We start from the raw sequence: 16,119 nt of genomic DNA, 5'->3' as shown, positions 1-16,119 counted from the left end.
CTGCCACCCCCATGACTGGTTGCAGATTGGACCACTGTGATCTATAAGGTTTTCATTGGCTAATTTTCTGAAGTAGATTGCCAGGCCTTTCTTCCTAGTCTGTCTTAGTCTGGAAGCTCTGCTGAGACCTGTTCAACATCACAGTAACACTGATACTCTGTATAGCCAGGCTTTTTTCACTCTACCCATCCCAGGAGATGACTGGAGGTTTATATTCTAAGAGGATTAAATGGAGGGTCCTCAGGCACAGGGGAGGCCAGGCACTGTCATGAAAAACAGGGTTGAGTTTAGGCACTGAATACGACGACCAACCCCTAAGCTTCCCTCTCTTACTAACCAGAAACCAGTTGGCATTGAGTCCAGTTTATTCCAATTCATGATGACCCCCTGTGTATCAGAGCAGAACTGTGCTCCATAGGGTTTTTAATGGCTGTGATCTTTCCAAAGTAGACTGCTAGGGCTTCCCTCTAAGGCACCTCTCAGTGGATTTGAATTGCCAACCTTTCAGTTAGTAGCCAAGTGCTTAATTGTTTGGACCACCTAGGGACTTCTCTAGGACTATTATTGAAAAAAAAAAAAATCCCATTGCCATCGAGTCAATTCCGACTCATAATGACCTATTATAGAAGGTTGAAAATCTGAATAATAGTAATTCCAGAAAAAGAGAATAGAGAAAAAGAGGGGAATGGGAGAAATAATTTCCTAGAAGTCAACTGCATGAATTTCTAGATTTAAAGAACTCATGTTGTTGTTAGTTGCCATTGAATAGAACTGGACTCATTTGGACCCAATGTTTAACAGAATGAAACCTTGCCCAGTCTTATACCATGTTTGTGATCATTGGTAGGTTTGAGTCCACCGTTGTAACCATTGTGTCAATCCATCTCTTTAAGGGTTTCCCTCGCCTTCACTGGCCCTCCACTTTACCAAACATGATGTCCTTCTCCAGCAGTTGGTTCCACCTATGACACATCCAAAAGAAGCGATTTGAAGTCTCAGACAATATGCTGTGATCCATATGGTTTTCACTGGCTAATTTGCAGAAATAGATCGCCAGGCCTTTCTTTCTAGTCTGTCTTAGCCTGGAAGCTCTGCTGAAACCTCTCCACCATGGGTGACCCTGCTGGCATTTGAAATACAGATGGCATAGCTTCCAGCAGCATAGAGACACACAAGCCACCACAGGAGGGCAAACTGAAAGAGCTCACAAAAACTCAATTTATTGAGTGGAATTGGATTTATGTTGAGATACATAATTATGGTATTTTTCAGACACCTCAGAGAAAAAAGACTCTATGAAGTAGGAAGGATGAAGAAACAGAATAGCATCAGATTCCAATAATTCATCTGTTAAGATGACACTGACAGGTGTCTGGGGTCTTAAACACTAGCAAGCAGCCATCTAAGATGCAACAATTTGTCTCAACCCACCTGGAACAAAGGAGAATGAACAACACCAAAGACAAAAGGTATGTATGAGCCCAGGAGTCAGAATGGGCCACATAAATCAAAGACTGCATCAGCCTGAGACCAGAAGAACTAGATGGTGCCCAGCTACAATCGATGACTGCCCTGACAGGGAACACAACACAGAAACCCTGAAGGAGCAGGAGAGCAGTGGTATGCAGACCCCAAATTCTAGTAAAAAGAGCAGACTTAGTAGTCTGAGACCAGAGCGACCCCAGAGGTCATGGTCCCCAGACCTTCTGTTAGCCCAAGACAGGAACCATTCTTGAAGCCAACTCTCCAGACAAGGATTGGACTGGACTACAAGACAGAAAATGATACCAGTGAGGAGTGGGTTTCTTTGATCAAGTAGACACATGACACTATCTGGGCAGCTCCTGTCTGGAGGGGGATGTGAAGGCCGAGGGGGACCGAAGCTGGCTGAATGGACTTGAAAACACTGGATAGTGAGAAGGAATGTGCTGTCTCATTAGGGGGAAAGCAACTAGGAGTATATAGCAAGGTGTATGTGAGGTTTTGTATGAGACTGACTTGATGTGTAAACTTTCACTTAAAATAAAAAATAAAAAGATGACACTGACAGAAAACTAATGTGTTTGAACATACTGAATGGAGATTAACAGAACTGGGGGAATGTTTAAAAAAAAAACCCCAAACCCTTTGCCATTGAGTCGATTTTGATTCATAGTGACCCTATAGGACAGAGTGGAACTGCTCTATACGGTTTCCAAGGAGCAACCGGTAGATTCAAACTGCCAACCTTTTGGTTAGCAGCCGAGCTCTTAACCACTGTGCCTGTGGGGGAATGTTCAGGGCCAAGATTTTGACAAGCACAAGGACTACATGGCCCATAAAAAGTTCATTCACTCGGCTTACACAGTGAGTCCACAGAGCCTGAGGTTGAGCATGGAGGTTCCGGAGGAAATACTTAGGTGAGAACACTGGATATGTGGTGAGATGAATCTTTCACTTCATTTACAACCAATAATTATTTGGTAAGTGAGAACTCTCTTGTTCACATCTACAGCATCTTAGACTGTACGCAAATGATCATGTTGAGTGAAGTACCAAAGACTAATAATTCCAGGCTTAGAAATAAACATGTTGTTTGATTTTCTTTATTCTACTTGACTTTAGCTCATCCTTGACAATGACAAAAACCCGTTGCCATTGACTGGACTCTGACATGTGACAACCCCATGTGTCATAGAGTAGAACTGCTCCTTAGGGTTTTCTTGGCTGTAATCTTTACAGAAGCAGATCGCCAGGCCTTTCTTCTGTGGTGCTGCTCAGTGGGTTTGAACTGCCAACGTTTAGGTTAGTAGACAAGTGTGTGTACCGTTTACACCACCCAGGGGTCTTATTCTTGAGAGGGAACCCCTTTATACAATGACTCAAATAATTCGGTATCAACTTTCTCATCTCCTCTAATCAGTTCTTTCAGTACATAATACCTAGTTCAAAGCAAAATAAATTATTCTCGTGTTTTAAAGAGTCTGAGCAGTAAACTCTCAGTAAAAATTGGAAATATTGAAATTGAAGCCCATTATGCTTGGCAAGCTTCCATAAAGCACATTCATATTTGAAATATATATATAAGCCCTGGCATTTTTCTTTCATGTGAGACAGCTTATTTTCTCTGGCAATGTTTTGCCTGAAGAAGAAAAGATGAAAGGAAAGACATGATAAATGTTTTCACATACTGAGAGGGCTACCATGTGGAAAACGAAGGTGAGTTTTTCCTGCATAGTTCCAGAGGGCAGCACTAGAAAGACAGGAGAGCAGCTGCAGGGAGGCAGAGTTTAGCTCCAGTGGAATAACTGGCTTCCTTTTATGGAGAAAACTCCCCAAACCTTCAAGTGTTTTCGCAGAAGAGCCTCCTGCATGGGGGCAGGGGCCTGGCTGAGGCAGCTTCAACATCCCCTTTGCTAAGGCGTCTCCTTCCCAAACCTGATGTTCCAGTTGGTCAATCATAAAGGCAGGATAATGGCCTTGTGCTTGGTGTCTGTCTAAATACTGCATGTCTGTGTTGAGACACATTAAAGCAACCGGTTGATTCAATTAATTAAATCTAACATATACCGCTTTTCACCCAAATGACAATGCAGGCCTCGTCAGCACAGGGGGGCGGCGTGGAACTACCTGACAGTGAACTATATCATGTTTTAACCGCAAAAGCAGTTGGTAAAACCTCAGAGCATGGCACCCAGGAATAAGGCTTCCATGATAGGCTAAAAAGTTGTAGGATTGGAGTTCCAGAGACTGCATCTTCTGAAGTTATCAAAGCACCCTTGTATGTAATATAGAGACACTGTACTCTAGAACATGTCACTGCCAGAACCATCTGGGAGTTTCTACGTTAGGTGAGGAGTCTCTGGGTGGCGGTGGCACAGTTAGCGTGTTCAGCTGGTAACCAAAAGGTTGGAGGTTGAATTCACCTGGAGGTGCCTCAGAAGAAAGGCCTGGCATCTACTTTTGATAAAACAGCCATTGAAAGTCCTACAGAGCACGGTTCTACTCAGACACACATGGAGTCGCCATGAGTGAGAGTCGACTCAATGGCAGCTAGTCATACTGGGTGAAACTGGAGTTGTTTCAAGGATGAGTCAGTCTTTGAGAAAACACCTAAAGGATTTTCATTAAATAAATAAAATGGCTAAAATAATTTAATTTTTCAATTAGGGCTTAGTCACAATTAGAGTCCCATCAATTGGGAACCACCTCAGTCCCTTCAAGGGGAAGGGTCTGAATCTGGTGTGCTACCTAGACAAGCCCAAGTGGCTGACTTGTCTGTGCCCCTACTTGAGGGGGCCAGAACACCCTCCCATTCAAGGGTAAACTTGAGCAGCCTCAATAACCCTAGCTGGTGTGCCGATAAGTCTTTGAAAATAATTTAAGATCGACTGGCAGTCTTAAGAGAAAGTAGATATAGCGTTTGTCAACATCTTTTAACCATTCAGGGCTATAAAAAAAAAAGAAACCCAGTGCCATCGAGTCGATTCCGACTCATAGCGACCCTATAGGACAGAGTAGAACTGCCCCATAGAGTTTCCAAGGAGCGCCTGGCGGATTTGAACTGCCGACCCTTTGGTTAGCAGCTGTAGCACTTAACCACTGTGCCACCAGGGTTTCCTATTCAGGGCTATATCCAATCCAAATGTTATGGATTGACTTATGTCTCCCTCAAAATATGGATTGAAGTCCTGGCCCCTATACCTAGGGACGTGGTCATGCTTGAAAATAGGGTTTTCTTTTGTTATTTAATGAGGTCGTATCAGAGTAGACCGGGTCCTAAACCTAATCACTTCTGAGCTATAAAAAAGAACAGACACATACACACACACATGCAAACACGCACGCACGCACACAGGGAAGACAGACACCAAGGAATGCCAAGGAACATGAAGGAACCCCAGGGGCTACTGACAAGAACTCCCTGCTAGAGCCACCCCTGAATCCAGACTTCTAGCCTCCTGACTATGAGAAAATAAATTCCTGTTCTTTAAAGCCCTCATTTGTGGTGTTTTAATTATTGATGTTAAGGCAGTACTAGGTAACCAAGACACTACCACACAGTTCCGTCCTTCTACTAAGTGGGCAGTACTAATGCATGTAGGGGAGAGATATGGTATCTTCTAGCCACATTTAGGAGCTCTGGTGGCACACTGGTTAAGTGTTCGGCTGCTAACCAAAGGTCGGCAGTTCAAATCCACCAGCTGCTCCTTGTCAACCCTATGGGGCAGTTCTATTCTGTCTTATAGGGTCGCTATGAGTTGGACTCAATGGCAATGGGTTTGGTTTGGTTTTTGGTAGTCACCTTTATGAAGCTACTGTTCTTATTCTCTCATACCTAAATGATTATTCGCTGAGACATTCTTGAATAAATTTCCCCCTCCTTAACTTTTTGTTCCATTAGTTTAAGACTGCAATCTAGAAGACGGCTTTTAAGGTCAGACTAAAGAGAAAAACCATAAAGGCGGTTTTATAAAAAGACAAGGAAATTACCGAGTAGATTCTCATAGGCTGAAAATCACCTGTGCCTCTTCAATATCTAACCCACCATTTGGCTCAGAATGCCCTAGTTACTAGTGATACTGATATTAGTCACAGGATTTCGGAGATGAATGGTGATACCCATTTTACAGATGAAAATTGATGCCCAGAGCGTATATTCAAATCAAGGTCACACAGCAAAGATAGTGATTAAAGCAGCCTACCCATGGTTTTAAGGAGCCCCAGTGGCACAATGGTTAAGCACTTGACTGCTAACCAAAAGGCTGGCTGGTCAAACCTACCAAGCGGCTCCATGGGAGAAAGGCCTGGTAATCTGCTCCCGTAAAGATTACAGCCTATAAAACCCTATGGGCAGTTCTCCACCGTCACACAGGGTTGCTGGGGGTTGGACATGATGGCACCTGACAACAGCTACCACCTGTGTTCTAGCCCCCCGGAATTGTTGAAGTGATTTGTAAAAGGGATGAAGGATGAAAAAAAATCTTCTCCCCGCCTTCATTTTTTGTTAACTTAGAAGGAAAAATAAAGCTTCGTTGCATTGTCACACTGGGATAGAGTTCAAGAAATCTTCTCTAGGCAGCTTGGCTGGTGATTACTAAAAAATGAACCAGTGTTTCTTTAAGGCTGAGAGCGGTAGAGCATTGGTACCAGAAATCTAGCAATGACACACGTAATTCCAGAGCGGCAAGGGAATGAATTAAAAAACCAGTGCCAGAAACTGCATACTATAGTACTTTTCTCTAAGTTCAAGGCCTATTTTGTGTTGTGTTCTCCGTAGTTTTCAAAACATTACAAAACAGGATACAGCTTGAGAAAGTGTCATGCAATAATACTGCATTTGAAATACCAAGTGGAAAAAAAAAAACCTTCTCTTTGTCTATGGGGCCATCAAACGTGATAGCATTGCTAGAGGCCCTCACCTGATCACAGGCAGGTCAGGGTCTGGTTTCACATTTCCAGGCAACACCTGGATAACCCATAGTAAGCACTTGTGAGAACATAGCCTGATGTACTAAGAAGCATCTCGGTTTGTTAGAGCTAATGCCACAAAGGACAGGGCAGCCTCAGATAAATCTACACTGCAGTATTTAATCACGCAGGAGATGGACTGACACAAAGTTAAAAGCTAACAAATTCTCCCCACCAGTTGTCATTGTTGGTAGGTGCCAACCAGTCCATTTCGACTCACAGTGACTCCATGTGATGGAGTAGAACTGCCCCATAGGGTTTTCTGGGCTGTAATCTTTAAGGAAGCAGATCACCAGGTCTTTCTCCTGGGGTGCCGCTGGATGGGTTTGACCCCGCCAACCATTCAGTTAGCAGCCGAGCACTTAACCGTTGCGTCGCCAGGGCTCTTTCTCCCCATCCATATGATTAAAAAAGTAATTTTGCTCTCACTTAAAACTGTGTCTTCATTTATTCAAATATTTGTTGAGCACTTACTATGTGCCATACACTGTTCTGGGCTCCGGCAATGCAGCAGTGAACAAAACAGACCCTTTCACTCCTCCCGGGAAATCTCTGCCCTCGGGGTCTTGTGTTCTGGTGGGGCTGAGGGTAAGAGACATACATATTGGGTGCCACGTGTTGACAACTGGTAAGGAGAAAAATAAAGCGGAATGGAGGGCGATAGGAGTCCCTGGGTGGCGCGAATGGTTAACGTGCTCAGCTGCTAACCAAAAGGAGGTTTGAGCCCACCCAGAGGCACCTCAGAAGAGAGTCCTGATGATCTACTTCCAAAAAACCAGCCATTTTGAAAACCCTGTAACAACAACAAAATAAATAAAATTACATATATACTTAAAAAAAAAAAAAAAGAAAACCCTATGGAGTACAGTTCTATTGACACTCATGGGATCGCCATGATTTGACAGCAACTAGCTGGAGGGTAGTAATGGGGGTGATAGACATGTATTCCTGAAAATACTAACAATTACCAACGATGCCACAAATTGAAATAGGAAAAGAACTGAATCATAAAAACATTTCTCCTGAGGAGAAAAAGCCTCCTCTCACAGAAAAACAGGTACTTTTCGGGGTCATGTTTTTCACAGAGACTTGGAGCAGGCCTGGAGGTACTCACTATCCAGATAAAGTTATTAATAGTTCAAAGCAAGAAATAACTGCTTTTAAGTCCAGAATGGATTTTCTGTGAGGTAACAAGATCTGTGGGGAGGGCTGTGATTACTTGGCGGTAACCTTTTGGCCTATCCACATCCCAAAGGAACTATACACCAGGAGCTGATGGGCTCAAACTGCAAGTTTAAATAAAATCAAAGATGGTGACATTAAGCACCAACGGAAAAATGAAATTCCTCATCGTGTTGCAAATTAAACTTCTAAATAACTGAGCAATGTAGCCTCCATTTGTTATTGTGTCTGGGGAAAAAAATATCTAGACATGGAAAAGTGGAATTCTGTAAAATTTAAGAAATAGGGCCTCTAAAAGACTTCTGCTTTTAAGCAACAACATTATGGATTTTTTTCCCCCAGGAGTGAGGAAGGGGTTGTTCTCCAACATGGGCTTTGGGATCCAAGATTAATTGCAACAACATATTACTAGGAGCAACCTCTACAGCAAAGGAGCCCTAGTGGCACGATGGTTAAGAACTCGTTTGCTAACTGAAAGGCTGTCTGTCAGTTTGAACCCACTCAGCAGCTCTGTGGACCCATTGGCTCCACAAGAGAAGGAACTGGTGATCTGCTCCCGTAAAAACTGGTGCCATCGAGTCAATTCCAACTCATAGCGACCCTATATACAATAAATGCAACATTGCCTGGTCCTGTCCAATCCTTACAGCAGTTGCTATGCTTGCGCCCATTATTGCAACCACTGTGTCAATCCATCTCATTGAGGGTCTTCCCCTTTTTTGCTGACCCTCTACTTTACCAAGCATGATGTCCTTCTCCAGGGATTGGTCACGCCTGATAACATGTCCAAAGTACGTGAGACAAAGTCTCACCATCCTTGCTTCTAAGGAGCATTCTGGCTGTCCTTCTCCACAACAGATGTGTTCATTCTTTTGGCAGTCCATGGTATATTCAATAGTCTTCACCAACAATCTAGGAAGCCCTCTGGGGGAGTTCTACTCTGTCCCATGGGGCCACTATAAGTCAGAATCTACTGGACAGCACACAACAACAAGCTCCTACACCATTCTGATTAGCATAACAAAGCCTGGCTCATCTAGTTAATCAGCTGATACTCTTACAACAGTTGGCTCCAGAGTGGCAAATTCCCAAAGCGGAGCTGCTGCATTGCTGCTGTGTAAAGGTCCTCACTCCTGGGGAAACCCCAAACCAAACCTATTGCTGTCGAGTTGATTCCTACTCATAGCCACCCTATAGGACAGGGTAGAACTGCCCCCATACGGCTTCCAAGGCTGTAAATCTTTATGGAAGCAGACTGCCACATCTTTCTTCCTCGGATCAGCTGGTGGGTTCAGACCACTGACCTAGCAGCTGAACACTTAACCACTGTGCCACCAGCGCTCCTTGTATAAAGGGTATGTGAACAAAAGTGATTGACAACCCAAGAAGGGGAGCATCATTGTTTGTCTGCTCACAAACAAATATGATCTGTCAAGGATTAAGAAAATGGCTTTCATATGCTTTACCATGCTTCATCTGCCCAAGAGGTTAAAAAAAAAAAAAAAAACCTAAAAGTTCTTCTGATTTGCCGAAGTTTTAAATCTAAAGTTAGTCCCAGACTGAGACACATTTTAAAAATCATTCTTGTTCAGGTGTTTAACTCAGGGAAAACCATACAGGTCATGAATTGTAGAACAAATTGCAACTTGGGTGAGGGGGTCTTTTCATTTTTTAATCTTTCCAGGAGGAGCAGATGCACCATGACACCAATGGCATGTGGGTAAAAAAAAAAAAAAAAGTGAGTAAAGCCACTATGAATTCTGGGAGTGGAAAGGTGCAGTAGAGCTTTCTAGGTAAGAAGGGGAAGCCAGGCTGCATTTCTATGTAAACACTTTTGATGAATTGGTAAATCACCTCAAGAGAGCCCAGAAGAAAGGGACCGAAATGCCAAAGCTAAAGTAATTTATTATGATGTTTTTATTCTGTTTTAAATAAATATTTGTTTTCAGGCCTGATTTTTTACTCTCTCTCTCTTAAAGACAGACCCTCAGATTATAAAATCTTTAAGCCTCCCTCCCAAAATCTGCATATATCTGACTCTGCTGCCAATTAGTTTTTTCTATGACTTAGAGGAAATTTACAAGGAAACAAAAAGTCCACTTTTATTATAGGAAGAGCGTTGGTTCTGAATTACCAGTATTTCGGGTTTCAGAAGGAGAATGTGCAAGGTGGGAAAAATATTCTCACTTCTGCCTTTGTCTAAACATTGTCTGCAACTTCAAAATAAAACCCTTTGGAAAGAATGCCTCTTGTTCTTCATTTTCTCCCATCAGTTGATCCTGCTATTGGCCCCGAGCAAGACCAAATTCCACTGTTGGGACAATCCTCCCAAGGAGGCAGATGGGTCAGGCCTGTTGCTATTGAAGTGGCCAATAGTAGAAACCAAGTTCCCTAAAATTCTACAATTAAATGTTTACAGATTCACACCTCTGTTTACATGACAGTACATTTTCATGTAGAATTCCAATTTCTGGAAATAACCATAAACTGTAACCATAGGCTATTACTAATGTCAAAAGAAAAGCATGAAAGAAATATTTTTCAATAATTTAACATGAAGATTATGTCTGTATTTATATTGCCGGGTTATTAATTATCATGTGCATGGCAGATGAAACAGAAGAGAAAAAAACAAATGGACCAAGTTGCCTCTAAGACCTTATTAAGCCAAGGGAATAGTGGAGTTCTGCCTAAAATGGCACCAGCTCGTTCCAAAGGTGGAGCCTCCATATATGCCTCAGCTGTGGGTCTCCCGCTCCTCCTTTGCTCCTCCTTTCCTGGCCTATGGAGCCTTTTCAAGATCTCTTGAAAGACACAGTATATTAATCACCAGTCTTGCTGCACCAGGCACTTGGTATTTGCTCAGATCCCCGAGGCCATGTGAGAGGCCCGGCGGGCTCAGGGAGTTGTTGTTAGGTGCCATCAAGTTAGCTTCAACTCAAAGCAACTGTGCGCACAACAGAAGGAAACACTGCCTGCTCCTGTGCCATCCTCACAATCGTTGTTATGCTTGAGCCCATTGTTGCAGCCACTGTGTCAATCCATCTCGTTGAGGGCCTTCTTTTTTGCTGATCCTCCACTTTACCAAGCATGATGTCCTTCTCCGGGGACTGGTCCCTGCTGACAACATGTCCAAAGTATGTGAGACAAAGTCTAAAGAGCATTCTGGCTACACGTCTTCCAAGACAGATGTGTTCTTTCTTCTGACAGTCCATGGTATATTCAATATTCTTCACCAACACCATAATTCAAAGTCTTCAATTCTTCCTTATTCATTGTTCCTGGGCTCAGGGAGACAACGGAACAATCACAGGGGTGGGGGACAGAGTAGCTATAAAAATCAGTGTTTACCCACAGGGCTGAAAAGGGAAAGGAGTCCCATCTAAAGGAAGTAAACACGCCACAGCTGACAAAGGCTTTCCCTGGAATCTGGGATTGTATGCAAATACAGTCATCTGCTAGTGCCTGGTCTCTCCCTTCTCTCAGCCATGTTACATATCAGTGTCAGATAAGAAGCCGGCCTGACCCAGCACTCCCTTGATGATGGCAGTAATCCCAAATCCTCTACTAAATACTTTCTAAACTACACTCCACTTTCTGAGCTCTATAATCCAGCAATCCCAAATCCTCTACTAAATACTTTCTAAACTACACTCCACTTTCTGAGCTCTATAATCCAGCCCCACATTGGTGGTTCAGTGGTAAAATTCTCGGCTTCCATACAGAAGACCCTGGCCCATGTGCCTCCTATGCAGCCACCACCCATCTGTCAGCAGAGGCTTGCGTGCTGCTGTGATGCTGAACAGTTTCAGCAGAACTTCCTGACTAACACTAGGAAGGAAGGCCTGGTGATCTACTTCCAAAAACCAGCCGATGAAACCCTTATGAATCACAACAGTCTAATCCACAACCTATCATAGGGATGGTGTAGGACTGGGTAGCTGTTTAGTTTCCTTGCATGTGGGATTGCCATGGGTCACGGGCTGACTAACCCACCACCAACAGCTAACCAGCACTGACAACCACTATCCAGCTCCAGCTTTCCTTCTGCTCTCTTCAACGAAAACCCTCTGCTCAGACTACTACACGGTTTTAACACACAGGCCTCTGGACATGCCCTTTGCAATAACAGCACAGGGGTTAACAGTTCAGGCTTTGGAATCTGCTGGTTTGAATCTTGGGAACGATGCTACCTATCTCACAGTGCTGTAACTATTAAAGGTGATAATACACAAGAAGCATACTTTTTGGTCTAATAATATTTATTAGTGAGAATAATACTCTTCTCACTTTTGCTGGCTTCCCTTGTCTCAGCCCTAGATCTCATCCTACCCTTTGACCTTGAGTGATTACTCCTCCTGAATTTGCCTCTTAGACAAAATTCATTAGATAATCACTGAGTTGCCTTATCATAACCTTATTTTTATCTTATTTAACCTTCTATTGACTAGCTTCTTGTTTCCCCCGATGGGGAACACCTTAAGTAGAGGAACTATTTCTTAGCTTTCTTCATCTTCACTGAAGCACCTAACATATGGGGACTTGGCCACCAAAACAAACCAAACCCACTGCCGCTGAGTCAATTCTGACTTATAGCGACCCTATAGGACAGAGTAGAACTGTCCCATAGAGTTTCCAAGGAGTGCCTGGTGGATTCAAACTGCCAACCATTCGGTTAGCAGCCATAGCTATTAACCACTGTGCCACCAGGGTTTCCACTTGGCCCCAGGAGGCTCAAAACAGCTGTTGCTTGAACCGATTCAAAAGTTAGCAATGGAAAGACAAAGCGTGGGCCTTGGGAATTTGTGTTGGGTGCATGCCAATTATTTTGGTGGAAATTATCTGAAACTCTCACAATAGGTTGTGCAAATACTCTGTCTGTGAGACTGCACATTTCTAACTTTATATTGTGCCTGGGGTGCTCTCTATATAAGATCGGTATTCCCACCAACTTCAAAAGCAGCTCCCTGCTTGAAGCAGCTCTGCGGGGCATTGAACACAATGAGAAACAGGTTCCACATGTTAGAAGAATCTTATCTAACCTAAGAAAAAATCTTTTACATGACTTTTCCCTTTACTTGTCTCTGATTCACATGAAGTATGAGTCAATTTACTGTGTGCCAAATGATCATTTTCTGTGTCTTCCATTATTGTTGTTATTAGCTGCTGTTGAGTCAGCCCCTGACTCATGGCGACCTCATGCATAACAGAATGAAACACTGCCTGGTCCTGTCCTGTCCCAGCCCCGTGATCGGTTGCAGCTCAGACCATTGTGATCCACAGGGTTTTCTTTGGCTGATTTTTGGTGGTAGATCACCAGACCTCTCTTCTTAGTCCATCTTAGTCTGGAAGCCCCACTGGAACCTGTTCAGCATCACAGCAACACTCAAGCTTCCATTGACAAACGAGCGGTGGCTGTGTATGACGTGCACTGGCCAGGAATCGAACTCACGTTTCCCACATGGAGGGTGAGAATTCTATCACTGAACCACCACTGCCCCCATATCTTCTACAGTGGTTATCAAATTATTCCTTTAACTTATGATTAAGCTGAACAATTAGATGAGCTCTCAAGAGTAGAGGAAGATTCTTCAACATGTGGCCTTTCATGAGAAACCTACCACTCAAGGTACTCAATTTTGACCATAAGGTATGGTCGCATCTACCCACATCCCACCTGGGCTGAAATCAAACCAGTGATACTGTGGTGAACAACTCCCTCTCCAGTAAACAGCCCTCTAGGATCTCTCAAGCGCACAAACAGTTTGAATGCAATCACTAACAAAAAGGTTGGCGGTTCAAACTCACACAGCAGCACTGTGGAACAAAGCCCTGGCAATCTGCTTCTATAAAGACTACAGACAAGAAAACCCTACAGAGTTCGGTTCTACTCTGTAACACACGGGGTTGCCATGAGTCTGAACTGACTCAATGAACAAGGGTTTTTTTTTTTTTTTTTTGGTTTAGGATCTCTTGGGCTCAAGAGCTATAAAATATGTAGCACATCCAATTAGACAAAGGGAGTTGTTTACCTTGAAAGGGAAACGATCAGAAAACTGTGCAAGTGTAGCAGGGTTCTCTCTATAAAGCGTGAAACCAACTCTTTTAAAGCAACCACTATTCCAGTGTTTCCAACAAGAATTCACATTCAACAACTCGAAGAATGTAGTCAATGTCACTGAATTGTACATGTAGAAATTGAATTGGTGTACAACAAAAATAAAACAAATTATTAAAAAAAAGAAACAAAAGCCTGATCAAAAGGGGGAAAATGCTGAACAGAATTTCAAATTCTAATGGAATCTAGACTTTCTGGAGCCCTGGGGGCTAGATGAACCCCTGAAACTATCACCCTGAGATAATCATTTAAACCTTGAACCAAATAATATCCCCTGAAGTCGTCTTAAAACCAAACAATAGTTTAGGTTAACTAGTAAAGAATGTCTGCCTTGAGCATTGTCCTCTTTTTAGATCTACCCAAACTGACAAAAGCAACTCGAAAGGTTAGATGGGAAGCTTAGGGGGCAGTGAGTTTATGTTAACGGGGGGAGGAACAACTCACAAAAGAGGGTGAAAATGGTTGCCCAACTCAAAAAATGTAATCAGTGTCACCGAATTGTACATGTAGAAACTTTTGAATTGGTGTATGTTTTGTATATATTATCAATATCAACAATAAATAAAATAAATTATGAAAAGAAAGAAATCCTAATCTATAGGGGTCATGCTTTCCCCCAGTTAACATGCAGGAAAAGAGGGTTCCTTCCTTTCTCACGTTCATTTAACCTACTGCTGATGAGGAGGGAGGCTTTGTTCTGTTTATTTCAAGAAGCCAATGTGTTGTTAAAGGGGGAGGAACAAGTTGGGGGAGGAAGGTGAAGAGGTTGCATAACTAATGTCATCAATGTCACTGAATTGTACTTGTAGAAACTGTTGAATTGGTGTGTGCTCTGCTGTGAATATTCTCAGCAACAACAAATAAAATCAATTATTAAAAAAAGAATTCACATTCGATACTAGACAAGTAGCTGGGATAAGGCAACAATAGTAAAAAGGCATTAAGTTTGCCCTAAGGATGTTCAAGAAGGAGAAAACATAACTTCAGGACCTGAGTATAGGGCTTACCCAAAGGGTCAGATAAATACTTCCTTTTATAACTAACTGGTTGTTCTTGTTACCATCATCCACCACCAGGTAGAATTATAGCCTATTTTCTGCCGAGACCTGTGTTTACTGTTCTCTGCAGTTCGCTGCAGGTGCTGTTTGTCTTCCAGTCCTTGGCATTCTGCCAGGAGCCTGGAAGGGTGACTTACCATCTGTGACAATGACTTCTTCCTCCTTGCCGCTCAGGTCCCCTTCCTGGAGGCTGAGCTCGCCTTGCTCAGTTAAGCCGCTGACGGTGGACAGCTGCCCATTCTTCTGTAGGAGCTGCGGGAAGACAAAGCCATGTAAATGACCAAGGTACAAACTACACTTTCGCTTCAAGAACATAAACCGTTTAAAGGAGAAACGCAGAGAAATGGAGGTTCAACAAGGATTTAAATCTTTTATTCATCTGAATGATCCGGGTACCTTACGAAAGGCTCAGGGTACTGTTATCAAGCAGACAGGGCTTTAGATCTGGGGAAGTGTGCCCACCATGCACTCATTCATTCATTCATCTGAACACCATGCATAATAAACACACCCACTGTTCCAGGCCTATCTGAGCTATAATAATAAGTCGGGTGCTTTCCTTGCAGCGTTGAGCTTACTTACAAACTCCTAGGGAGGGCAGACTGTTGAAAAATATTTTTATTTTCAACAAACATTTCCTCGTGATTAGACTCAAGTTATGTAGTCTCAGAAGAAATACAACCAGAACGCTACTCAGAAAGGAAAATGGCAAGACTTTGGCTCGCTTACCTTGGACACGTCATCAGGAAAGACCAATCACTAGAAAAGGACATCATGTTTGGTAAAGTAGAGGGTCAGGGAAAACAGGGGAAATCCTTGATGAGATGAACTGACACAACAGCTGCAACAATGGGCTCAATTACGATCGTGAAGATGGCGCAGGACTGGGCAACACTTCCTTCTGTTAGATATGAGGTCACCACGAGTCAGGGGCAACTCAGACAGCACTAACAACAATAACATGCATATTTGACTGGAACAATACATAAGTGATACTGTGTCCTCTGTGAAAGCTGCCAGGAAAAGAAGGCATACAGAGAGCAAGTGACAATAAATAGAGGGCCCTAACCTAGTTTGGGGTGTCCAGAAGCCTTCTGTGGAGAAGTAAAGGCAAAGCTAAGCCCCAAGCTCCCCAGGCAAGGGGTGCCTGAGAGGAGCTAAGGGGATGTGGAGAAAGAAGGAGCTGCATGTTAGAAGACCTTGAGATATGACAGCCAGTGAGCACAGAGCTGAGTGAACAAGAGATGTATGTAGCAGATGCTTTCATGAATTATCGTTTATTTAAAAATATTACTAAAATGGTCATTTGCA

The 16,119-nt window shown here is 43.1% G+C and overlaps 1 protein-coding gene across 1 annotated transcript in view; it reads right to left on the bottom strand.

Annotated features, from left to right (window-relative positions):
- The window catches only part of AKAP12 (A-kinase anchoring protein 12), a 126,968-nt gene that overhangs the window by 46,899 nt on the left and 63,950 nt on the right, over window positions 1-16,119 (bottom strand). Inside the window, exon 2 of the mRNA XM_064292234.1 lies at window positions 14,946-15,060. Within this exon, the coding sequence (XP_064148304.1) occupies window positions 14,946-15,060 (115 nt within the window). The remainder of the gene's footprint in view (window positions 1-14,945; window positions 15,061-16,119) is intronic.

Source organism: Loxodonta africana, chromosome 1, assembly GCF_030014295.1.
Source record: "Loxodonta africana isolate mLoxAfr1 chromosome 1, mLoxAfr1.hap2, whole genome shotgun sequence".
Classification (NCBI taxonomy): domain Eukaryota; kingdom Metazoa; phylum Chordata; class Mammalia; order Proboscidea; family Elephantidae; genus Loxodonta; species Loxodonta africana.
Note: the sequence above shows the minus strand (reverse complement) of the source record. Positions and strands in the feature narration are given on the sequence as shown.